Consider the following 26,716-nt stretch of genomic DNA (forward strand, 5'->3'; position numbering starts at 1 on the left):
AAAAGACTCATATCACTTTTTTACTCTTTTGTCATACAATTAAATAGCCTATTATGGTTATGATATTAGTTTAACTTACAGTTCACATCTTCAAGTGTTTTTGTAGTAGCATTACACATAATAACTATGGCCGTATTTCACAATGCTACAATTAGAAACATAGTATTGCTCATGAGATACAAAAGCAATTAATACACAAGAGCACAAAAAACAAATTATATGCTCCTCAAGTGAAGAAGTTCTTATTTATAAATTGTTTATCTAAAGTCTGCTAGGTTTGTTTTAAAAAAAAAAGTCTGCTAAGTTTAAGCTTTACTTGTGAAGCAGTGATGCTTCTGTTCTAATGTGCCAAAAGGATTCTTCCACTCATTTCGTAATATATAACATTAATAAGATGATATGTCTCACTTTATATATTCACATTATAACCGAAGACATATAGTGAAAAGTTCCATTACCAATCCATTACTTATGTGTGGAGTGTAAACGCAAGCCAAAAGAGCCTAATGTAACAACTAGCCATCCGCGCGCATCGCGCGCGTAGGCTACCCTAGTGAAGAAAAACACAAGCCTAGGGATGAGTTTACATCACTAAGGAAATTAAGATATAACTTTGCTTGCCAAATAAATTCCAAATTCATTCTCATTGTCACTTTTTATCACCGGCTACCAAACTTAATTACGATTATTGCTGATCAAAACTGATTTTGATTTGAAATAAATATTGTTACAAGTGGTTACAAAGTAAACCCAGTAAAACCATAAATCTGCTGGAGCAGAAGTATGATGTCTCAGATCAGTAGTTCAAAAAAGTACTCAGCCAAAGCTCATGTTACTACATGATGTTTGTTTGGGGGATTAGTAAAATGATCAATGAATGAAAGACTTACTGGCAAGAGAAGTCAGTATCAACAAAAATCAGGCATGGTGCTATAGCAATGGACATCACTTCATGTAGTGCTTCTGCTGCTCTCAAGTTTCATCTCTTCAGTTACAGCGAGCTATGGCAGCCTATCCCCTTCTTCACTAGGAAGTTCTGATGAAAAAAAGAAGGAATTACTCACTTACTTTTTACACTTGTGACATTGCAGCTCCCTTGTCTACAACTTTTAGCTTTTGACCTCGCAAGCCATTCCAAAATGCAGTTGCATTCACCACTTTCTTGCCTGGGAGCTGAACTTCTAGAACCTGCATTACCATAATGTTCTCTGCTTTAATTATCAATGAAAATGTTTTTTAAAAAAATTTATATTAAATCCAATACTTTATTTTAGGAAATTTGACAGTATTTCCAGTCGACCCAAATTCATATATACATGACTATACTAATATTTATACGAAGGGAGAACAAAAGAAGACTATGGGGCATACACACTTCACGTTATAGCATTAGAGATTCTCTTCTTGACCAATATTGGATAACTCTCGATTGGCAATTTGGAATACCCCACAACAGATACTTCCTGCAACCAAACGAAAGGAAAAAAGCATAGCTAATTCTAAAAAAACTAAAGAGTTAAGGACTCTGACCTCCAAAGCTGTGCCTCCACCACAAGTAAAGATCAATGCACCATTTCTGAAAGTGACATAATCTGCCTCAGCATTCCGAGCGTTGAAAGTACTGGAAACTTTTGTTGAAATTATTTTTAACTCTAAAACGTTCTCTTGAGCATGTGCTGCATCCACAACTAGAACTCTAGCTCGAGTTCCAGGCCAACCTGCAAATGCGCGTACCTAAAACTGTCGTCATAATTGACTCAAATCATATAAAAAAACCGCAAGAGTACTACCTTATTATGCAGGACAGTAGCATCTTGATCAAACGAAAGCCACGATTCTTCGGGAGTAAGCTGCACAAAGTTATCACCTCTTAACTCAGCTTGCATGGAGAAAAGATCCCCAGCATGGCATATCATAAGTAACCGAATAGATACCTTTGGAGCTAAGGTAGCTTTAGAATCATCTTGAGGTTGTGCTTTAGTTCTTGCTGTTCCGTCAATTATTGAAGGAAGCTCGTGCAACAAAATTTTTGAGCCTATAAAGCATAATACCACAGCATCAGAAATGCACTTGCTTTAGGTTGAGGAAGATTAGTTTACTCTGTATTAAAAGGATAGAGGCAACATAAGCAAAGTATACAGAGTAAAATAATTTAAGATACCATCCACTCTGTCAAAAACATTAAAGTTAGTCCTGGATTAGCATTGTAATAATATGTCTGCTAGATGTTGAAAAGTTAAATGTGATAAAAAGTAGGATTTGGGAACAACAATATCCCAATCAACATCAATTCAAATTCAAGTTATAATTCCATACTTCCATATAAGCTACTTGTGCAGAAATGAAGCACCTATTTCACAGTACAACTTTACATTATGCATATATGTACAATATATAGAAGTTGCATCAAAGGAAGCTGAGATCTATAACAGCTCAAGTCAAGACTAACATATATCAGCTATCTAAGCAAGAAAACAGAAATTTTGCAGCAAGTAGTTGATACATAAAAGAAGTTGACAGCTGACACACCAAGATCAAAGAGAAAATCCAGTAATTCTGGTGCCTGCATGCAAATTGGTGAAAAGTATATTAGTTAGACTATTTTTTTCACTGCGACCTAAATTTAATTGAAAATTATATACACCATGCTCCATAGAACGTATCTACACCTAGCCATCATTTAGGTAATTACTGAAGTTAGAGCAAACAGAAAAACATTGTGGAATCTACAACAAACCATTTTGTCTAACAAGACTTCAGAGCTACAATATAATTCTTGATGCAAATAAAATATCATGATACATCCACTTCTTAGTAATTTCACTTTCTTAATAATCTATATATAGACTCAGGTTCTACAATCAACTCCAAATTAATAATTGAGTTTCATGATTAGTATATGTACCTTAATATTGTCATCCACACCAACTTTTTGAGATGCAATGATAGGTCCAGCATCCAGTGCTCTAACAGTGAAGGCTAATGAAACTCCAGTTTCCCTAACACCGTCCTAAATAAAAGTGAAACACCCCAACATATATATATTAAAATATGCATGCATGAAAGTAAATAGTAAAGATCTGATAAATCATTTTAACCTGCAATGCTCTTTGAACAGGAGCAGCACCACGATAAAGGGGCAGCAAACTTGGGTGTTTATTTACCGTGCCTATAAATGTGCAGAAACAACAGAGAAAGCATTGGGTTGAGAACTGGAGAGGGGAAAACGAGTGGATATTAAAAACAAAAAAAAAGGAAAAGAAAAGATAAACAGATTCCATTCTAATCTACTACGTATTAATTAGGAAACTGATGCTATCATTTGAGTAAGGTGCTCTATTGCTATGGTCACAGAATCAATGGGATACAAATATTTGAGGGACTGTAAGGGGATTGACATACTCACATACCAACCTTGCTTTGGAATGTTTAGGAACTTGTTGGATAGAATATTCCCATACGCTGCTGTAATACAAAGTTCAGGTTCCAAGGCTTTAAGATTGGCCAAAAACCATTCCTGGGTAATATGAGTACATAAAATGATCAACTCAATCATTGCTTTCAATATTAGAGCTACAAAAGAGGATATTACAGAAATCGTCACTGCTTAAGATAATTTAATAAGCATCTACAAGAAGTAGCCTTTCTGGAATCCAACAGCATTGACAATGGACCAGTTATGGTTCCCGAGGCGAGGTCTGGGGAGGTCTACAAGAAATCCTAGTACCTTGACACTAACAAATATAATACGAAAGAAGCTACTCTTGAAAATCCTGTAGCCTTTTCTTTTTCAGAACTATGAATTTTGTACCTAATACTTGGTGAGATTGAAGCTTCTAGAATCTCAGCGTATACCAATTTGCAGTCCACCTATGATGGATATGATCGAATTCAACAGTATAAAACAAATTTCACAATGCATAAGTACTTATGCAACAAAGGCAATCAAAGCACAACTTTATCATGTTACAAGGTAGCACATGGGAGTATGGGACATGATCTCCCTAATGGTGCAGTATATCGTAGATATAATAGGCTCACAGCTGTTGAGTAAACACATGCTACAGCATATTTCTTGCATATTTCATTCGTTATTAGAAACCAAGGCATACAATTTAAATCTTGAAACAAACTATTGCAAAATCCTACACATAAGCTTCATCTAGGGGACACAATTATAGTTCCCTAGTAACTCCAAAGTCATCATATACAGCACAATAATATCAACATAATATTTTACAATAAAAGCATAATTTGGAGAGACCAAGCCACAGTAATCACCTCATTTGCACGCTCGGGTGTGAAAATGAGATCAGAAGAGAAACCTCTTTCAAGGGCATGTTGTGCAACAGCAGAAGGCAAGACCTTTCTGCCTCTATTTCTCTGAGATGGAGGTTGGGTGACAATAGCTGCAACCTAAATCACAAATATTCACAAGTAATTTGAATCAATGATCCAACCAGCATGACAATAAATGAATTGAAATGTAACGGCAACACATTCTCAAGGGCATAATTACATAAAGGATGATTCATTAGCCTCATTTCCAGGCAATTTTCTTCTTAAAGTTTTATGAATCTAATATACAGTACATGCTCTCAAAAACAAATGTGTTATAACAAAACAATGAAAGACAACATCAACTTCCAGCACAGATTGCTTAAACCACAACTAAAGTACACCCAAAGGGATCATGCTGCATAGAATTATGACCTTAGTGGCTTAGCCAGCTATAGCAAAGACACTTTTGAAGCTTCGAGTCATTAAAAATAGAGCAATAACAAATAATTTTAAGAAAATACATGTTTACATTGTTCACAACTTCTGCTTAAGAAGAGACACATACAATGTTGTCAAGAAAGTAAGGAAGAAATTTGCACAATGGATTTCCTAATTCCATTCAAAGCAAGTAGGTTATATCTTATTTCACCCAATCACCCCACTTCAAAACCAGTCCTTAATTAAGAAAATTTCATACCTATTTCAATTATAGATCAATAAGACCAGTTGGGGTAAAAGAAAGGGGGCAAAGTCTTCAATTGATTACACAAAAATAACTTTTCTCCTTAAAGGGAAGGGGAAATTGGGGAATTAAAAAAAATAATCCATCTTCCTCTAAACAAAATTGGCATGGAAAAACTAGCATGGGAAATATGTCAAGGTCCTATCCTAGCCCAATAATGTATTTAAAAATCCATAGAAATTACAATACTAATTTTGAAAAGACTCGTGTATTTGGAACAACATAGTATAAGGATGAATTATCTAGCCAATGATTGTCAATTTGTCATGAGGGAGTATCTAAGACGACATACCTCACTATGGGTCCTTAATTATGGGGAAGAAAGATAAAAAGTCAGTAGCTTTTTCACAGGGAGAGAATGTGGAAACTGGAAAGTGTACAACTGAGGAAAGAATCAAGTCTTTATTGATTCTCCTAGATATACCAAGCCCAATCATAATAAGATAAAATATAATTCACACACCAAGGCTTATAGTGCAGTCAAGGCTTATTGCCCCACTCCTAAATGCCTGTGTTGCAATGTCGGTTTAAAGGACTCATGCATCAAAGCAATCAGTGTGTGAAAATCCATGTTTGAAACAATGACCGGCTTAATTGGGGGTATCAAGTCTCGGGTTCATACAAATATTAGGATTAGGGTCTTCCCTAGAGCCCCCTCTTCCCTTTTCTTAATTCTAAGATGTAATGGACTGTTATAACTCATACTAATAACAGCAAAATATAGAAAAAAGATAGGTTGTTTAATTAGCTAAATAATCTGATTTTTGGTAAATAGATTTATAAAGAAGAAATGAGAAAGATGGAAGCTTTACTAAGGATTGATAATGGTGAAAGATTACAAAGGATAGGTTTAATAGTTTAAGGCTATTACTCTTAATAGTGAGTTTAGCTCACAACTCTCCAAGGAGTGACTTGAGGTCAACTCTCAACAAGTTTCATCCAATTTTTTGCCTACCTTCTTCTTTCTACCCTCCCTCTATTTATACTAAGGTTACAACTTCTACTAACCTAATAATACTAGATTTACAAAATTGCCCATACTACATTTGATAACTACTAACACCTAAACTACCCATAATGCCCTCCCTTAAGTCAGTTCATTACATAAGATACAGAAGATTAGGACCAAGCATGTGATAGAAGGTTCAGCGTTCCCCACTCTTCTATCACTACAAGAAAAATAGAAAACGCCACTGCTCTTGCAAGAGAATTCGTCGTATCAAAAAACATATGTAAATCATTACCACTTAGAGCTTCATGCTTCTATACCCTTATACTAGTCCTATGTTAACGATGATGCTTCTCATACTAAACGTGACTAATTTAAGGGAGGTGATTAGCACCAACTTGGAGTCTTTGATTAAGGGTTTCAGTTTTCAAGAATGTTTTAATAATGCTGATTGCAAAAAACATAATGAACTAATCAAATTAGGAAGTTAAAATAAGGGAAGATAATCACCAGGCATACACAACAGCTCAACAGCTGATGAATTAATGTAGAAATCTCAATGCAATCATAAAACATTTCCATGTTTTCCACCAAATGCTCAATTGCTACAACAATCATGACCCCAACTCCAATTTCAATCAGAAATATACAACAGTTTCAAAATATACAAAATCAGTAATTTCCCACAAAAATAAACCAATCAAGCCATAACATACTAAATAAAAATCTTAACAAAATAGCCCAGAAATGAAATCAATAAAAATTGGAAAACCAACCTCAAAAGAAGAGTCTTGAGACTGGGATGCATTAAAAAGAGCATCTAGAACCTTGGCAGAAACCTGAGGAGAACCCAAGAAAACAAGAGGCTTCTTTTTGTTATTCAAGGATGATGAACAAGGAGGATTGCTCAAGGTTGCGCGACAGAAGCTGCGTCTTAGCAACATTGTTGAAGTGTTGTTCATTCTTTACTCTCTTTCCTCAAATTGATGGCCTGTATTTGCCAAGTTGCCAACAGAGGTTATATCTCCATTGATGAAAAATTGACGTGATTAAAAAAAAAACGGAGTAAAAACGAGTAAACACAAATACAAGGTACTGAACTTTGTTATTAGTTGCAGATGAGGTACCGAAGTTTGGAATGAAGCAAACAAGGTACTCAAGCAAGTAATGACCTATAATAACGGTAATTCTAAGCTAAAATAAAGGGAAATTAAATATTCTGACACAATAAATTGAAGGTACTGAAGTTTGGATATATTCCACAAAAGTCTTAATTGCAAGTATATTTAGCCTCCATTGAAGCAGCTTGAGAGCTTTCTCTTCATTGAAGCAGCCTTTTCATAGGAGGAAAAAAAAAACAAGTACCAGCTGAGAGAATAAAAAAAGCAATTAAAAACTTGGGGAAATTAATGGTTGAAAATGCAAAACAATCATAATTCTAAAATTAAAAATCTCCACTATACCAAACTTTACACATACATAAAAACCCCAGAAAAACAAAATAATAAATCCCAAAAATCTCGAATATTATGTAGAACTACATATATATATGAACAAACCTCAATTTTTTTTTTTTTTTTTTTTTTTTCAAAAAAAAAAAAGAACATACAATTTATCCTGGTTGAATAGGAGGCCTATTTATGAAATTATGGGTACTAAGGAATAATACATCACGCATTCATGCTTATACACAATTATAAAATATGAGTACTTTTTAATTATCAATTATAATTAACAAAAATTAAAATAAAATTATTGATTGAAACTTTATAACAATCAAAATTAAAATTACAAAAATTGAAATAGAAGATAGACCTTCTGATTTCCATGTTCCATGCTTTCAATAAGAAGAACAACAACAGGATATTTACATCCAGTTACCTGAACTAGCAACTGCCAAACCACCGCCTATAGCTGAAGGGGAAAGTAGGAGCTCCAAACTAACAACTTAAACAGAGGGAGAATAGAAGTTTGCCCTTTAGCAGAGAGAATACATGAAAATGGGGTTGAATTGATGACATTTACATTTTTTTTTTTTTTTTTTGGTAAGGAAAAATCACTTTAACCGGTTATTATAGGTTACAATCGGGAAGTTTACCTCCGGTGGGTACTTCAGTACCTTGTTTGCTACTGAGAGATTGAGAGTACACCCAGGTGTATTAAATACGTAGTATTTCAAGATACCTATTTTGGGAAATATAATTTAAATCTTGTACGAGAAACAATTTAAATTGATAATGATTATGTTGATTTTCCCTTATATTGAAATGTTGATTGTCCAAATTTCCAATTTTGTGCTCACTTTAGGTTTTTTTTTTTTTTTTTTTTTTTTTTTTTGGTGCAAGAGAGGGGAGAAACCCGAGAACAAAATACAAAATAAAAGGAAAACAAAAAACAAAACTAGAAAATAGAAAGACAGAAAGCTAAAAAAAAGGCATAGAACTAAGAAGGAGATAGCAGCCTTCAGATTGCAACATCTTCCGGCACCTTCCTCGCCCACGCCACACCACTAAGGTCCTCCAATAAAACGGCACGATGATCCTTCGGGACCGCCTCAATAAGGACCATCTTTTGATCCAACTCCACGCCATAATTAGCAAGCCAATCTGCTGCACGATTAGCTTCCCTATAGCTATGGTTAATGGCAATCTCCCAACTCCTACCATGAATGAGAGCCTTGCATTTTCTGATGATATGAATGTATGGAGAGTTAGAAGGGGTGTCACCTTCCAACAAATGGACAACCACCTTAGAGTCAACTGATAAAACCACTCTTCTATGTCCTCCATTCCACGTAATGGATAAACCTCTTTGAACCGCAAGTAGCTCAGCCTTAGTACAAGTGCACACACCGCTTCATAGCAAAAACCTCAAAAAGATCACCACCACTACCTCGAATGATGCCACCTGCTCCAGCTCTCCCCGAGTTGCCTTTTGCAGCTCCATCGGTATTTAACCTCACCCACCCAATGTTAGGAGTACACCGCCGAATAAACACCTCTTTTTTACCCTTATGTCGACCTTCATGAAGCTGCTTCTCTTGCTCCATTGCGTGTTGCACTATACCAATTCGATTGAAGATGAAAGCAGCCTGGTCAATGGGGATATTGGGGTCTCTATTGAAGCTCCTTTCATTTCTCCAGCGCCATAGCCACCAACAGGTAATAACAAATGCTCGAGGCCACACACTCCCCAGACTATTATTTTCCTCATCAATGTCATCCAAAATCCACTCACGAAAAGGCATGTTGTTCACAATCTTGCGCATATCAACACCCATCTTTTGCAATACAATCTTTGTTGCTGGACCTCTCCTAATAATATGCTCTGAATTCTCCTCGACCTCTCCACATACAAAACATCTCGGGTCATCAGTTAAAGTCCGGATAAAACGATTACTATTCGTCATTAGCCTGTCTTGGATAGCTAACCAAATGAAAAATCGTATTCGTTGTGGAACACTAGTTTTCCAGATTAGTTTCCAGTCACGAACACTCTCCAAAGGAGCTGCATCATTATTCTTCATTAATTCCATTGCCGATCTAATTGAGAAGCCCCCACTAGGCGTGCCATTCCAGTAAACTTCATCAACATATTCTTCATCATCCACCAATTCAAAAGAGGCAATCTGTCCAAGAATTGAGGCTGGGAGATAGTCAGTGAATTCCTCAAATTTCTAGCCAGTATTTGCATCCCATAACTCCCTTACTGTCTAGTCTTGAGCTTCAATTGGAGGTTCTTCACTCGCATACTCCAATAGGGGGTCTTTAGTGGCCCAACGGTGATGCCAAAAGAAAGTTTTATTTCCATTACCAACAGCCATATTGACACCCTTGCGCACAATGTCAATGCTACTCATAATACCCCTCCAAGCATTCGAAGCACACACTTTCTCCTTAAACATATCCAAGTCACAGCGATTATCACAATACTTAGCTCGTAATACTCTCGACCACAAAGCTGTCGGTTCTGCTAGCAATCTCCAACCAAGCTTTGCTAAAAAGCTCTATTTGCATCTCTCATAGAGCTTAAACCTAGGCCATTTTCACTCTTTGGTTTCGTTAGCCTATCCCAAGCAACAAGGTAAACTCTCCTCTGCCCTTCTTGTTCTCCCCATAAAAAACTTCTAGATTTTCTAAACAATTCATCACACGTAGTTCTAGGCAACTTAGTGGACGGCATAGTGCAATAAGGCATAGCACAGAGCGTAGATTGGACTAAGGTAGCCCTCCCCATCATGGAAAGAGTCTTGCTCTTCCACCCTGCCAACTTCCCATTAATTTTATCCACAAGGTATTGATATTCTCTCTTCGAGGTTCTACCATTAATAGTAGGGACCCCAAGATACTTACCAAAATCCTCCGTTTCCTCCATGCCCAAGTACTCACAAACCGCTTCACGAACATCAAAGTTAGTATTTTTCGAAAAATAAATCTTGGACTTAGCTATACTAACTTTGCTCCCTGACGCCTCACAAAACATTTGAAGACAATGTTTCATGATATTAGCTTGTTCGACCGATGCTTCACAAAACAAGATTAAGTCATCCGCAAAGCTAAATTAGAGATGGAAGGTCCATTTCTTCTAGCTCTGACCGGTTTCCAACCACCCAAACGAACTTCTCGATCAATAAGATGAGCGAATCTCTACATACAAATCACATAAATGTAAGGAGACAGGGGATCTCCTTGTCGAATGCCCCTCAAAGGACTAAAAGCTTGCAATGGTTCTCCATTCCATAAAATTTGTAACTTGGCTGAGTTAATGCATTGCATAACAATTCCAACCATATGTTTGCGGGAGGTGAAGTTCCATCAAAGATTCTCGAATAAAACTCCATCTAAGTCGATCATAGGCCTTCTCAAAATCAATTTTCACCGCCATGTAACCTACTTTACCTTGCTTGTATCTCATTTTATGTAACATTTCTTGCCCAATTATCACATTGTGAGTAATCTGCCTCTGAGGAACGAACGAGCATTGAGTAAGGGAAATCAAACTCGGCAAAATAGGTTTAAGACGGTTCACAATCACCTTTGTGATCAACTTATACAGAATGTTGCACAATCCAATAGGTCTAAACTGATTTGCTTTTTCCGGCACATCAACTTTGGGAATAAGCACCAAATAAGCATCATTCAGACCCTCGGGGAATTCCCTCCCTTCCAAAACTTCACGCACCAAATTCACCACACTAGGATTGACTAAATCCCAAAACCTTTGATAGAACAAAGGTTGGAAACCATCGGGTCCTGGAGCCTTAAAAGGTTTCATCGAACGAAGAGCAGCAAACACCTCACATTCACCAAAAGGACGAGAAATTTGTTCCATCTCTGCCTCACTAATGCTAGGAAAATAGTTCGACAACAATTGGACTTGGTTCAAAACACCACTCCTTTCCATTGGTTTGACAACAATATGTCGATATGGATGTCTAAAAAAAGATCTTTAAAAAATAATTCCATTGGTTTTTTTATAATAATTTTTTGATTTGTAGTTTGTAAAATATCGTCAAATGAAGTATTATTCGATTCTTATAATAAACATTTCTCTTCATTAATGACGTTGACTAGGATGCTATTTTCTCAATAACAAAATTGTATATTTTAGTAACCTAAAATATTATTTTAGTAACAAGAAAGATTATTTGGCGCTAATGAAATTTGTCCCGCTTTCTTATAGTAAATGACGCCAAAAACCAAAAACTTTTCCCTCTTATTTTTGTAGCTAATGATGTGTTGTTAATTTTTAATTGGTAATGTATGTGGGACCATATACATTATAATGTATGTATATCATTGTCCTAGCAAGTTCTATTTACATGTTACCGTGAATTTTCACTGATCACAAAATAGAGGTATTTAATTACCTAGGGAGCAGGTAAATACACTAGAACTTACTGTGAGAATATCCACTTAAAATTACATGAAAATATAAAAGTTCCAAAAATTTGCATTTCACACATTCAAAGCATTTCACACATTCAAACCAAACTATCCCTATTTGTTTGTCCAAAAAAATATACGAGTACAAAACCTCCGAAAAACAAGAACAAATTCAGTCTGGCACTCAACTCAATATCCAACAATTGCTACAGTTAACCATGGCCACCACCATAGTTACCGTTAAAAAATCAGCAACGGTAAGATTTACTATTTATTTGTCATTTGTTTTCTTTCTTTGAATATCCTGATTTGATCGTTTGATATTAATTAAAAATTTAACGCCAGTCCCAATTACTCCAAACCGCCCCTCCCCCACCCCGAAACCCGTGAGGGCGGCCGCCCGGCGTCATGGCTTGGGTGGCAGATTGGTTGGGGGTGTTTGGTTTTTTTTTTTTTGAAATTCTCTAAAATTTTACTAGCAGAGTTAAAATTTTCAAGATTGATTTTATTCACAATTAAAGAAAAACTGGGCCTTTGTAGTATAGGACTGTAGGTTCTCTAACTATGTGTAGTGTAGCACACTATTAGTACTTGATAAAAGAGAAGATGAGATTCTTAGGACCAATAACATAAATAGTAGTACTAATTGCTTCTTCTATGAACCCTTGCCAGTAGGACCGTTGATTAACATTTGCAACTTTTCTTGCTTATGAATTCTTCTTGCAACAAAAGTTTTTTGAGGGATAAAAGACAAGATCAGATTCTTAGGACCACTAACATGCTAACACCACATACCACCTGGGTGCAGGCCCGTTTCTGAGACTTTGGTGGCCTAGGGGCGGATAAAAAAAATGGGGCCCTTGGTACAAAAAAAAAATTATTTTGGGTATGCACAAAAAAATTTACGAGAGACTTTGTTTAATGCTAAGAAATTTTATTATTACAATAACGCTTAAACAAAACACTTTCTTCTAGCATTTCTAGATGCAAAGTCATTAATAATAGTTTCTACATCAATATGCTCTAACATTGTTCTCTCAATACATAAAGTAGCTAAACCATTCAACCTTTCTTGAGACATTGATGATCTCAAGTAGGTTTTCAATAACTTCAACTTCGAAAAACTTCTTTCGACGGATGCAACCGTTACCGGCATAGTCAATAGTATTCGATAAGCAATTGATGCATTTGGAAAGCAATTTGATAATTCATAATCAATTAATTATTAATCATTAATCAAATTTAAAATATCATAATTCAAACAAAATTAGAAATTAGAATGAACTGGGAAAAATATAAATTTGACATACTATCTACAGATCTACTGATAATTCATAAATCAGAAATTAAAATTTGTATGACATAAAATTAATATGATTATTTCAGAACTTCTCTTGTAAAATAGAATAATCTATACATTAAAATAAATTAATCAATTGTAATTTCTGGAAAAAAAAAATTAAAGTACAGAACATACCAATGACTTAATAGCAGGCTCGTACCGTTTATGAGTTTATCTTCGAACATCGAAGCCAAAATCCATAATAATGGTGAAAAATTAATAGAAACAAATAGAAAAAATTGATTAGGTAGATTGATATATGAAGAACAACTGAAAGAGTATAATTTATAGGAAAATTCATAGATTAATCCCGTTGAAAATTGATTGCAAAGAAGAACGTTTATGGGGGAAATCATCATTTTAGCATTAATTTGGGAAGGAAGATGAAAAATCAGAAAAATATAGGTAATGATATAAATAATTGATTTCATGGATGAAAATAGAAGATTATACGGATGAATTGCTTAGATTATGGGATTAATTTGTCAAATTTAACTTCCCAAAATGGAGTTAATTTCAAGGAGGAATATTAATGATTTACTGTGAGGAGTTATTAAGGGAAAGATTGACTAACTTACCAAGAAATGCCGCTTACTTCGTTATCAGTAATATTATAATTTTAATTTTTTTATTTATTTATTTTTTTTTAATAACTAATTTGATTTTCAGATTTTGGGGCCCTGGGCGGGTGCCCCGGCTGCCCCGGCCCAGATACGGCCCTGCCTGGGTGGAGGGTGGAGGATTTGAGGTGGATGGAAAAAAATTAAATCACAAGTAACTATGGTTAGTGGATTATGTTAGATTTAATTTTTTTGCCGAGGAAATGTTAGATTTAATTAAATAGAGCTATACTAGAGAATAATTAGAGAATTGATGCTATTTTAGAGAATTTTACATAAATTTTGCTACCAGTGAGAATTTACAATTCTTTATAAAAAAAAACCTTTTTTTTATTTTAATTTTGTTTTTTCTAAAATATGTTAATGTTGGTATATTTTATACAGATCCAACTTATGAATAAATATTACGATTCCATTGGAATTTAATCTTACATTAAAGCCAGAAGGGGAAAGTGGAAGAGTTTTCAATGCGGATCTGCCTTCCCGTAGTCCAGTGACAATCGTCAAATTTCCTAATTATTTGTCAGCTCTCGAATACATTAATCGAGTTTCAAATGCACCACATACATTTCAACCCCTTGTTTTGTTCTCTTGTAACAAACAAGGAGAATCAATTGAAATTGACACACAGGGCGAGGGTGAAGGAGCTCATGTCTATGCTTTGGGTCGGTCTATTGGCATAATCTTTACGACTTGGGCAAAAACTTACGAAAGATTTTTATGGAAATCTCAAGGTGGGCCTAGTGAAGAATTTTTAAAGGTTGGAAAGTTTCTTACAAGGTTGATTGATTCACATCTTCAATGTAACCAACTTGTTGGATTTTTAGAGTCGTCTACAATTTTTGTCAACCCAGGCTCATTTCTCGTTACATTCTTGCCACTAGACCCTAACAATGGTAATTTTATTCATTCTTATGTATGATTATAAATTTGTTGTGCTCATTAATAATAATAATTATGCATTTATGCTATCTTTCTCTTTATATATATTTTTATCCCTGCAGAAATTGATATTGTACCAGGAATGAAGACTGAGTTATTGTTATTCAGAGATCTTATTAGAGTTTGCTGTCCTAATCCATCTGCTTACGCATCCACTTCCCTTACTCTATTCGAGGAGCTTTTTCGAACCGAATTTCCCGAAACAATAGAGGAATTAAGGTATGTAATTTAACATCATAATTATTCTAATCTTGTCATTCTATAGACATAGACATATGTTGATTCAGATGGAACACACAAGAGGGGGTGAGGTGAATGTGGAAGAACTAATGTTATAATATTTTGCAAAAATTAAAAATGTTTAATGTTTGTTTTTTTTGTTGAAAAAAATGTTTAATGCTATGGAACAAACAAATGTGCAACAGAGTTTTTTGCCTTAAATCAATCCTTGGAATATATGAATTAAATTTTAACTTAAATGTAATAAGAAGACTTGTTCGGTTGTTCAAATTATAACCTTTTTTTTTTTTTTTTTTTTTTGACAATCAAGAAAGCAAAGCCAATTACATGCCCTTCCTAGCTGCTACAGCCAGCCTGTGGGCTTCTATTACTTTAAGTCTATTGACTTTTACAATAACAAAATTATCTAACTCTCTGACAGCCTGTTTAATATCAAGCACTAATTGCTTAATTTCCCTCGTTGCATTGCTATTGTCATTAAAAGCCTTCACCAAATCACTTGAGTCAGTGAGCATTGTGACATTCCTCCCTCTAAGGCTTGAATTTTTTTATAGCCATAAGAGCAGCCATGGCTTCTGTTTGAGTCGGGGTAGAGGCAAAAACAGGGGCTTTTCCCCTATCAATTACTACACCTTTATCCTTGATAATCCATCCTACTGCCGCTCTCCACGTATTCATCGAAGGTAGCTTATTCTTCTTCCAAGGACCATCAATAATCACAGTGACATTATTCTGATTTGCCACCCTTGAGATGTCACCATCCGTACTCTGCTCCAAGCTTCCGCTTCCACCATCATTAGAGTCTTCATTTTTTGGCTTCGCTCTAGCTGCTAGCAGGTTACCTTTGATCCATCTGTTTTTCCAATGTTGGGCAGTGTATATTATGTTGAGAGGATTGCAATATTCGTTGTTGAAGATAACCACAAAATTCACCATCAACAATTCAAAGCCAACTAACAAAATAATTCCACAAACCAAACTAATTCAAGCAAAAACATAAAAATCACACCAGCAGAGCCATAAAAGATTAAAAACTGCAGAATCCAGTAATGTCAAGCAAAGCAGATAAAACATAGAATACATAAGCACTTGCACTTTGTTTGGATAAAAGGAAATGGAAGGAAAAGAAGGGAAGAGAAAGGGAGGGGGACAAACTCTCTTCTTTGGGTAAGGGATTAAGGGAAGGGAGAGAAAGGGGAGGGAGGGATCCATTTTCCCTCTCTCTTTAATAAGCATAATCTCTCCAAAATTGGAAAGATTTGGAGGGAAAATGGAGCTCACCTCCCCCCTTCCTTTCTTTTCCCTCCCCTTCCCCCTTTTCCCCTCCCCTTTCTTTCCTTCCTTATTTACTATCCAAACAAAGCGTTAGACTCGTTCAATCACTTGAATCAAAAACCATCACTCTAAAAAGGCCAATAGAATTATCAATCCTTTTCTTTCCCCTTCCCTCCCTTTCTTTCCTCTTCCCTTCCCCTTATTTCCCTCCCCTTCCTTTCCTTCCATATGTGCTATCCAAACAAAGCGTTAGTTCCAAATACAACTCTAATTGGGTAAGTTTTGTTGGCTAATTGATTTTGACTTTCCATCACTCCATCATGACACTTGGCTCCTTGTGAATCATGAAACTACAAATAATTTAATTATGATAAAAAAATAATAATAATAAAAAATAAAAATAAAGTGCAAACTAGTATGATGACATGTAAGTTCAAGCATGTCATTACACCAAGTTACAGAGAAGTTTTAAAATAGCTAACTAAAGCAAAGATTGTGAGTTGTTCCACAAAATAAGATAATGTAATACAAACCACTTGCATCACATGAACAAGATTGAGTATTGAAGCTGAAATAGATATCACCACGTAAGATTGGTTAAGAATTGTACCATGGTCATTGCGGTAATATGCCATTTTTCACCAGATAGTGAGATTATTGAGAAAAGAATGGGTGAGGAAATGATATCAGTCCTTGAAATGCCATTCCCGACGACACACAGGACGATGAGCTTAAGTAGTTTGTAAATTCACCCACTTCAAGATGCAGTGTAAATGAAAAGCATGGTTGCATTGCCCCCAAACTGCAACCGTAAAATATCAGTAGTTCACCCAACCTCATACTCTCATAGTAGTTGTAAAATTTTAAAATAAAGAACACAAAAGGATGCCACTCAAGCCAAAATCCCATACAATAAAGAAAAAAAACACGTTAGCAACAACTATCTATTCCCAATTTCCCTGTGATAGTTGAGACTCGAGGAAGTATAAACAACATAATATGTGTGAATCCATGCACACATGATGTTAGGCAACAAAGACAACATGATATACCTTCAACAAGTGTACAGACATTATATATTACGGAGTACTACATTATAAAACCATACACATGTCCAGTGAGGCATTGAATATATATATTCAGGTGCAATTGTGTCCTGCAAATTTTCATGTTTTTCTTGTCTGAGGCCACATCAACCCTCATATTAGTTATACGACATACGTTGGAATCCAAACAATCAAGCATGTAAAAAAGAACAGAACAATCGAAAATCACAAGAATGAAGAATAATGCACTACAGTAGAAGTGATAAAGACGAGAAATTGCAAGCCAAGCCATTTTTAATAAGATAAAAAAAATGCCAAGAAAGCATTTGATCATAGGATAAAAGATGCAAAGAACCCCAATCAAAGAATATATCATCAATTAAATGGATTCTCTGTTACACTTCTGAAATCCAATCCCAAAACAAGGAAACGTGGATTTACTGATTATCCGGAGTAATGAACAGGGAAATAGAAGTAAATTACTGCATCCAAACCATATTCTATGTACACCAGAACAAAACACCTATAAAACACCATTATAAACGTCTAAGCTTGCGCAAAACACTGTTATTGCCAATATACTACCTTAATTTTCAGGATCTAACCCATAATTGCCAATCAATAATCCAGAATATATAATTTCAATTAAAATAAGAAACAAAATCCACAGAATTTGCAACAGCAATAATCATACCTTTGAAAATTTTGAATTTGAATGTGACGGATCCGACGAAGACCCATTTGAATTAGATGGGTCCAAAGATGAATTGAATGATGGGGTTGGATTCGAGAAGATCGGCAGCGCTTCAAAGGGGTGTCTTGTTAGTTTGTTACTACAAAAGTGTGCGCCGTGGAGTGTCAAGAATGGCCCTTGCTGCAATTTGTTTTTTAGAGAGAAAGAGAGGTGGTACCTGGTACCAATGCTTGATCCTGGTCCCTGGACCTAGACTTCAGAGGTTTCATTCTCTTACCACTAGTCCACTAGACACTAGTCCGTAAGGGAACCTGGTTGCTGCAATTTGTTTGATTATTTATTTTTTTTTTTTTACAAGTTATTAAGAGGTGCACCAAAATTCGTGCGTGTACATGATTAATTCTCTGTTTTTATTAGATGGATTTTTTTTAAATGTGGTTTTTATTATTTTCTTGCTTAGCTTCCGTACCATGTACGGTAATTTTTTATATCTATTACTAGTTTAATTCCCGTGTCATACACGGATGTTAAATAATTATAATAAAAATATAATAATTATGTATTTAAAAAAAATGAATCAATTGATCAAATATTAAACCGCATGAAATAAATTATTTCGTATTAATATTTAAATATATAATACAAAGTAGTTAAAATGTGCAAGTTGATATTTTAGGAAGTTTACTTTAGATTTTATATAAAATAAAAGTCATAATCTAAATGCAATCATTTTTTAATATAATAATTTTTTTTTTTAGAAAGTAGTTTTAGCAAGAAATTTTTTAATAATGCATTGTCAAGTGTTCCCTTAGATTCACTTTTAGTAATATGTAATTGATTGATTGATTAAACGCGCTCTTTTTCTAAATATTGTTGGGAAATTATCTAATTCCCAAATTACAGCTAATCTTTTTTTAATTCTCACCGTAATGCCCACGTCAGCTAAGGAAAAACAAACCGATTTTTTTTTTCTCAATCCAGCAACAAGCCGCTACTTACTTTAAGTAGCGGTGTTATGAGAATAAACCGCTATTTGAAGTAGCGGTTTTAATTTATTCCTAAATTACAGCTAATCTTTTTTTAATTCTCACCGTAATGCCCACGTCAGCTAAGGAAAAACAAACCGAATTTTTTTTTTCTCAATCCAGCAACAAACCGCTACTTTAAGTAGCGATGTTATGAGAATAAACCGCTATTTGAAGTAGCGGTTTTAATTTTGTAAACCGCTACTTGAAGTGGCGGTTTTCCTCATAACACCGCTACTTCAAGTAGCGGTTTGTTCTGTAAATTTTTTTTTTTAAAACAAAATATCAGTAAATCAGCCAAATAATAAACCCACTTTGATGGAACTTTGTTTCTGGTTATTTGATAAAGTGAAAGTGCTTGTATCCCCAAGTTGCATGAACCTTTGGTAATCGGTGCAATTTGACGTGCAATCGGTGCAGCAATCGGTGTCAGCAATCGCAAATACTTTGATAAATCTTTGTTTCTGGTTATTTTCTCACAGCAATCGGTGTCGGCTTACAACCGTGAGGAAGGCGGCTTCCGGCGGCGAAAACGGCTTCCGGCGTGGGGATTGATGCGTTGGTAGGCTGTTTGAGGAGTGTCGAATTTTTTTGTTTTGTTTTTTGGATGATTCTGTTGAATTATTTTACAAGGAAAAGGGGAAAAGTGGTTTTGTTAAAAAATAATTAGTAAATACAAACAGCTACTTTAAGTAGCGGAAAAATCCCACTGAACCGATAACATGGACAGTATAGTGAGAATTAAAAAAAGAGTAGCTGTAATTTGGAAATTAGATAATTTCCCAACATTATTTAGAGAAAGGGCTCTTATTAAACTATCATTATAATTAGTTTTTTATTAACAAAAAAAAATCTAAAAACATTATTGACAAATTGTGATCAAAATAAAGGATTACGAAAGATATGCTAGATATAAAATGATGTAAAATATTTTTAAAATTATGTTAAGACTTTTTATTTATAGCTATATAAATATTTGTGTCAAAGATATGTTAAATCTTTTTATTTTAAGTAATTATATGTCAAATCTTTTTTATTTAAAGTAATTACATTTTATAAAATTAGGGAATTATTTTGTATAAGATTTGTTTGTTTAATACTCTGTTAAATTTTATTTTTTAAAAAAAAAAAAAACAAGGAAACACTAGAAGATGACACGTGTCACTGCTGGTGTGTATTTTAGTATATAGTATGATTGATTGATGATTGATTTATTTTTAAGATGGTAATTTTATTATTTTTTATTGAGACAAAAATGAGAAGAAAGTTATGAATTATAATAGAATAGTTTTTTTTTTTTTTAAAATTGCACTTATTTTTGGTAAAAATTAATTTTTAAAATGTTAAAGGTATTTTAGGAAAATAAAATTTATCAACCAAAAAATCCTTTCTCTTTATATAGTATTATTACAGTACTATCTGTTTAGTTCCATCTAGAGTTCTAGACTGAATCTATTTTATTTTTACTACTGTACTTGTATTTGGTATCTAATCGTAAAGGTTTAAAGTTTAATGAGTCATATCCACCTTCTCTTGGTTCTCATACCTTGTTTTAAGGTACGGGTATAGAAACTGTAAAATCCTCAAATTCTAGATGTGAATTTTTATCATTTTAAACATAAGAAATATGATCATACTTTATATTCCTTCTAAAAAATGATCAGATTAAGCCCCTAATTTCTAAATGTGTGGTTAGTAGGGATGGCAATCCAGTTCGGATCCGACTCTACTCCGCCCCGATCCGAGAAAAAAAAATCTGCTCCAAGTTCGAGAAAAAAGTAATCCGAGTTCGACTCTGTTAAAATAATCCGACTCCGAGTCGGAGGAGGGTCGGAGTCGGATCCTACAAAAAATCCGAGAAAAAAATCCGACTCCGACAAATGTCCGACTCTGACGGATTATCCGACTCCGACTCCAATAGATAGTGGATTTTTGTGTGGGTCATGGTGGCATTGGATGTGGGTTGTAAAGGCCCAAATAGCCCAATTTCTCAAAATATATTGAGTAACGAAAAAAACTCGGAGTCGGAGGTCGGATAATGAAGTCGGAGTCGGAGTCTCGGAGTCGGATGTCGGAGTCGGAGTCGGATTTAGCCTCCGACTTCCTGTCGGGTCGGAGTCGGATTTAGCATAATCCGCTTCGAGTCCGACCCTTTACCATCCCTAGTGGTTAGGGCTTAGGGGTTACTTAGCATTCATTGATTCAACTCTTGTAGAAACTTGACAACACTAATCACATATTAGCAAAAGGATATAAAAATAATCTTCGAAATCGCGATTTTTGGTTTAGACTTTAGAAAATTCAATGTGGACCTAAAAAATCAGTGTATTATTTTTAGGATTTTGTTTTCAAGAGCTAATTCGTAAGGTATTTTTATGGTGTCTGTAGGCTGAAATGGTGTTGGTTTAAAGGCTAAACATATCACCTATTTATTTAGGAAATTACAATGAATTCCAACAATTCTCATGATACTATCAAACTCTCCGATTTTACGCCTGAAAAGGGTAAGTTTTATTTCGAATTTGTTGAGTCGATTTTCATACTATGTCAGTTTTATTTGCCGTGAAATTATTGAGCATTTCCTAAATTAACTTCTAGTAGGTACACGAATTTCACACTATGTTGTTTGGAACGGTAGAAAGCCTGGAGTTTACGAATCTTGGAATGAATGTAGTAAACAAGTGAAGGGATTCAAAAATGCTACATTTAGAGGGTTTTATGATTTGGAATCTGCCGTTGCTGCTTTCAAACGCAAAGAGGAAGGGCCTCTTTCTATTGTAAGTTAAATATGGTTTAAATAAGGCGAAGATAATTGCTTTTTATCATATTGAATTATTAATCATTGACATAGGATCCATAATTACTCTAAAGTTCTAAAACTTACCACTCCAAGCAAAGAAACCTCAAAAGTCACAAAGCAGCTAAGGACAACCAACAATCAAAGAAAGGAAAGAAAATTACTTCAAACTAAGTAGACAAGGTAGGATACCAGCTAGTACCTCATAGAGAAACGCTCATGAGAGCGGATAGTAAGTTCTAGATCGCCGAGGTGAAGACTCGCCGGCGACCAGTGGAGCTGGGGTGGCCGCCGGCGAGCTGAATTAGGTGGGCGTTGTGGTAGTTTTGAAGTTACTGATGAAAGAGAAGTTGGGGTAGTTGGGGAAGTTACTGATACATCCACCTAAACAGCTACCTTCCTTGCTCCTAGCTTCATATTTACCTGGATAGAACTAAAATGTGAGAGCGAGCAAGAAAGATATACGCGCTAATCCAAACTTTACATGACATGTTAAAGAATGAAGTAGAGTCCATCAAGTAGAATCCAAACTATGTATCGCTTTTCTTACCTTGGTATGATCCTTGTTATGTATTGAATTCAGCTAATGTAATTAACGCAATTAATAATTCAATTCTTCAATCAATCAAATACTCAAGCTTTCAATCTTATATAATTATTAATTTGCGTTAATTACATTAGCTGAATTCAAAACATAACAAGGATCATACCATCTACTGAACTATATTGTCATGAGTGCACTCATAGCAGATAATACTTCAGTAGATGCCACGAGAAGTGCACTCATAACAGATCATTACTGTTAGGAAACTTAGGACGCATAAATAGGAAATATAACAAAATGATAAGGCGTCAAAAAATACATTCAACAACAAACAATTAATAACTACAACCAACCTTTTCTACTAGTCCAATTATGACTTGTCCTGCTCCTGAAAAAACAAGTGAAAGTGTGTGAGACGAAAGAGAGAAGTGGGACTATACAATGGGAGAGAAACACTCGTATTCGATTAGCGAGTATTAATACTTTCAAATATCACTCAACTCACCATATTAAGGAAAGGAACTTTGATTGTTTTAGTTGAAGGACTTTCCTCAAAGCCTCAGCCCTCAGCAAAACAACAAATATATATATATATATATATATATATATATATATAAATAAATAAATAAATAAAAAAAGGTTAAAAAAAAAGGGTAATCATTTGAGTAATCTCATCTCAGTACTATACACAAACCATTTCTTTTGCAATCTGATTTCAACTAATCCTCTTCCCTAGCTTAACAACACAGGGGTTAGCCCCTTCCCCCAATTGTAGTCCCCTTACTTTTTCTAAGGCTGTAAAAACCATTTCAAATAGTTATTCTGCGGATCAACAACAAATTTTAAGTAATAATAACCAAGCCACAAAGCAAGAACAAAGAATCTATGTTGTTTAAGGCTTCAAGCAGCATTTATAAAAATTCATAAGATGAAAGTTCATAAACAATAATTTCACGTGGCGACATCCATAATACAATTATGTGAAAATGTGCACAAAAGATGATATAAACAAAACAGTATATTGTATTATAACTCGCTGGGTTTTTTAACCTAAGTTGTATTACCGGTATTATTAGTGGGTGTTTGGTTCAAAAGACTAGAATGGAATGGTATGAGAGAGGGAATCCCTTAAGAATAGTTCCACACCCATAATAACTCAATCAAACAACCAATATCAGATTTCTTGGTATCGCATACATTACAATCTATTCCAACAAGTTTCACCAAACACCTCCTTAGTTGTATACTACCTTCTCATATGACCACATCAATGTGTAAATCATTTGGTACTTGTGAATACTTGCCTATCAATCAGGACCATCACATAACTTCATTACCTTTCACACTCACTCTGTTACAGTATTCAAACCGATTTTCAAAGATGCTAACAATATATATTAGGAAGATTGGAATAGCCCAATTTGAACTTTTAAGGACACAACATAAGTTTGGATAAATAGCCGTCTCGTTTGTATGGAAAGCTGTAAAAATCTTAGCTTGATTAAAAAACACAAAACTATACAAGTATTTCAAAAAAGTAACAAGGCATTGTGATTAAGATAATTGGTTGATGATTATATCAAAATTCATACACGCTAGTATGCTATTAGAAAAGGCATAAATACTTTAAAAACAAATAATTTTATTTGCTTACTTCAAAAAGTCAGTTAAAGCTTATAAAAGATAGCTATAAGAATGTTGATCAAAGTTGTATAAAACAAATGCTTGTATACACTCTAAGTGTAAAACACTTTAAGAATGATGTCCAACTCTTGATAATAAATTTTAAGTTGAATGGGCCTCACTGGCCCCCAAATAGTCCTGAGTTAAAAATAAAAACTGAGCACCAAAGAACATTGATCTAGCCATAACAAGGATCACAATCTTGCTTGCACAGCCAACAATTAAAACATGGTATTCAACCGGAATCAAATAAATCACCTAACTGTAAAAATAGACAGGCATTAAGCTCTCTAATTCCACTTCACTTGACTACAAACCTTGTGTTGGCAAAGGACCATAAACTTGCATATACAACATAATGGAGTTAATATATGAATGTCCAACAACCAGAACAGTAAATCCTGAGACTCGGTTAAACCATAAGTGTTACTCAGATTGATATCATATTAGAAAGACACATAAGCATATATCATAGTTATTCTACAACTTCAAATTGATAACAATGATTGTAACGAAAAAGCCAGTAACACTATACCCAATAAGATGCAGCAAAGTTTAGTAGACTAGTAGTAGTAAAACTTACAAGAGGTACGCATCTACTAGTTCAATAAATTGAGGAAGAGTAGCGCAAAAACAGCCCACCACAGACATACAAATGCCACTGGAAGCGTATCTGATGACCCGCGTGATCAAACAATGAAGATTGGAGCTAAAATCACTTCTACCGAATTGGTACCACAACAGGCAAAATAAACCATCTTTCAAATGAATTAAGGGAAGTTTAGAGTTATTCTTGTGGATAGCAGTAGTGAAGGATTCGTGCTCGAGACCTATAATGGGACCAGAGACCAAGTCCATAGTTCTCCAGTTAAATGCATAAAGCAATCCACTATATTCATCAATCCAATAGATGGTAGAATCTTGTTCAACAACGACGGGATTCATGGGAAGATTATTCAAATGCGTAGAGAGTTCAGAGTGAGTGAAGGGATTGAGCTCTCCCGTGGCCACATCATACACAAAGTAGTGTACAGCTTTACCCATACCCTTGTCCGATGATTCCACCTCCGCGACATAAGGACCAGCAACAATGATCTTCCCCACAGATTCACCCAAGGAAGAAACAAATGTCCAATTACAATTGGGTATGATTGTATTCTCATTCTGATATAAAATGCTGGACCAGGAGTCCTTGACAGGGTCATATATGACTCCCAATTCTTGATCGTCCTGCGAAAGCATAGCCCCGAAAATGTAAATTCGTCCACCCAAACTCACAGGGCTAGGGGTGTTCCTGCATACCCAATTTTCATTAGAATTTACTGTAGGAATTAAGATTGAGGATAAAATAAATAAAAATACCTGATAAATAGATTAGGGGGGCAAGATGGAACGGGTTTCCAGTGTAGTTTATTTTGGTCAAAATCCGAAAGAATTGAACGCATAAATATGCCATCGACTGAGAAAGTATAGATGGTATTTTTTATCACAGCGCAACGACGGTGAGGTTTGTCTGCACTGGATTTAAACAACCGCCGAATGGAGTGATTGGAGAAGAACCTTGACGGGTCACCATAGTTGTGGTCATGGGGGATGTATCGTGCGTCGTATTCATGGTATGCATTCAGCTTCGATGAGGGTATCCGAACTTTATACCATGCTGTTTCTGAACCATCTTCCCGGACTCTCACCGCTATTTCAAATTCATCCCTTAGATTCATATTCTACATCAGGAAATAAAGGAGTGAGCTTTCATATTTAAACGCTAATTTAGTTGTAATTAGGAATGTAATCCCTTCATCAACCACTAATATGATTGTTACAAACTTACTCCAAAATATATGAACCCGAACCCAGTGGCGTTTCCCAGAATACCACTAAAAATCTGAAATGTGGGTTCGGATTCATTAAAAAAAAAATGAAAATACAGACTTCCGATCCGTTTCCAAAAAGACTTTAAACTCATGGTGGAACCTAAAAACTCCATAATTTTACATTAACATCAAACAAAATTATGAATATTAATTTATTATTATTGTAATACTATAGTAAACAAAACCAATAGACATCGAGTATCTAACTATATTCTCCAATTAATCCAACATTCTGAGTTCTAATTCCAAAAAACTATTAATACACACATAACAAAAATTCCAATGTACATATATGAATTAAAAACCATCAATTATTATCAATTCCTAAAATAATCAGAAACCCTAACTCCCTAATTCGATAAATTATATAACAAATCATCAATAGTATGAAATTGAGTTACCTGAAATTGATGGAGAGAAGCTGCCGGCTGGAGACGTGGAGTGCGGTGGCTGGAAGGTCTGGTAACAGCTGGTTCCGTCATGTTTGAGTTTCAATTCTCAAAGTCGAAGAGAGAGAGGAAGAGGAAGCGTTGTACGTTATTTTGTTTGTCCACACCGTTCACTTTTTTATGTCCGTTGTTTTTTGTGTTTTTTTTACGGAGCCCTCCCTTCGTTCCTTTTTTACAATTTTATTTTTCTTTTTGGGTATTTCAAAATTATATTTCTCCTTTTCTTTTTTAGTACTCTGTAAGTATTTTTTTTTTTTCCAAATATTTCAAATTATCCCTCTTTTTCTGTTATGTAATTAATGTTCACTCTTATTTTCTCACTCTTATT

The 26,716-nt window shown here is 34.8% G+C and overlaps 2 protein-coding genes across 8 annotated transcripts; both read right to left on the minus strand.

The window, feature by feature from the left end:
- Positions 1-751: 751 nt before the first annotated feature.
- On the minus strand, positions 752-8,250 carry LOC145592837 (uncharacterized). 3 transcript variants are annotated; one of them, XM_081649342.1, is made up of 11 exons: positions 7,854-8,250; positions 6,749-6,963; positions 4,282-4,416; positions 3,415-3,517; positions 3,099-3,169; positions 2,906-3,010; positions 2,530-2,563; positions 1,935-2,035; positions 1,791-1,850; positions 1,531-1,734; positions 752-1,188 (listed from the first exon to the last, which is right to left on the minus strand). In XM_081649342.1, the coding sequence occupies exons 2-11, from the start codon at positions 6,932-6,934 to the stop codon at positions 1,072-1,074; spliced, it is 1,116 nt and encodes a 371-aa protein (XP_081505468.1). In that variant the 5' UTR covers positions 6,935-6,963; positions 7,854-8,250; the 3' UTR covers positions 752-1,071. The 3 variants fall into 3 exon arrangements, with proteins under 3 accessions (XP_081505468.1, XP_081505469.1, XP_081505467.1); XM_081649343.1 differs by having other exon boundaries at positions 7,788-8,250; XM_081649341.1 differs by lacking the exon at positions 7,854-8,250 and adding an exon at positions 7,074-7,348.
- Positions 8,251-15,164: 6,914 nt separating this feature from the next.
- On the minus strand, positions 15,165-26,509 carry LOC145591301 (uncharacterized). 5 transcript variants are annotated; one of them, XM_081647723.1, is made up of 9 exons: positions 26,341-26,509; positions 25,428-25,789; positions 24,649-25,359; positions 22,736-22,770; positions 22,041-22,261; positions 18,234-18,334; positions 18,017-18,155; positions 16,887-17,078; positions 15,166-15,854 (listed from the first exon to the last, which is right to left on the minus strand). In XM_081647723.1, the coding sequence occupies exons 1-5, from the start codon at positions 26,419-26,421 to the stop codon at positions 22,143-22,145; spliced, it is 1,308 nt and encodes a 435-aa protein (XP_081503849.1). In that variant the 5' UTR covers positions 26,422-26,509; the 3' UTR covers positions 15,166-15,854; positions 16,887-17,078; positions 18,017-18,155; positions 18,234-18,334; positions 22,041-22,142. The 5 variants fall into 5 exon arrangements, with proteins under 5 accessions (XP_081503852.1, XP_081503851.1, XP_081503849.1 ...); XM_081647726.1 differs by having other exon boundaries at positions 15,165-15,854; positions 18,017-18,334; positions 22,736-22,764; XM_081647721.1 differs by having other exon boundaries at positions 18,017-18,334.
- Positions 26,510-26,716: the final 207 nt, after the last annotated feature.

Source organism: Chenopodium album, chromosome 18 (assembly GCF_948465745.1).
Source record: "Chenopodium album chromosome 18, dcCheAlbu1.1, whole genome shotgun sequence".
NCBI classification, from domain to species: Eukaryota; Viridiplantae; Streptophyta; class Magnoliopsida; order Caryophyllales; family Amaranthaceae; genus Chenopodium; species Chenopodium album.

What these genes read in the sequence shown, in the direction of transcription:
- LOC145592837 (XM_081649342.1), bottom strand. Translation starts at nt 6,934, where the DNA reads ATGAACAACACTTCAACAATGTTGCTAAGACGCAGCTTCTGTCGCGCA. An exon ending in CTCAAGACTCTTCTTTTGAG is followed by an intron (nt 4,417 to 6,748) that starts GTTGGTTTTCCA and finishes TTTGTGATTTAG; the next exon opens with GTTGCAGCTATTGTCACCCA. An exon ending in AAGCTACCTTAGCTCCAAAG is followed by an intron (nt 1,851 to 1,934) that starts GTATCTATTCGG and finishes AACTTTGTGCAG; the next exon opens with CTTACTCCCGAAGAATCGTG.
- LOC145591301 (XM_081647725.1), bottom strand. Translation starts at nt 26,421, where the DNA reads ATGACGGAACCAGCTGTTACCAGACCTTCCAGCCACCGCACTCCACGT. An exon ending in CTTCTCTCCATCAATTTCAG is followed by an intron (nt 25,790 to 26,340) that starts GTAACTCAATTT and finishes TTCCTGATGTAG; the next exon opens with AATATGAATCTAAGGGATGA. An exon ending in CCCCCTAATCTATTTATCAG is followed by an intron (nt 25,360 to 25,427) that starts GTATTTTTATTT and finishes TTGGGTATGCAG; the next exon opens with GAACACCCCTAGCCCTGTGA.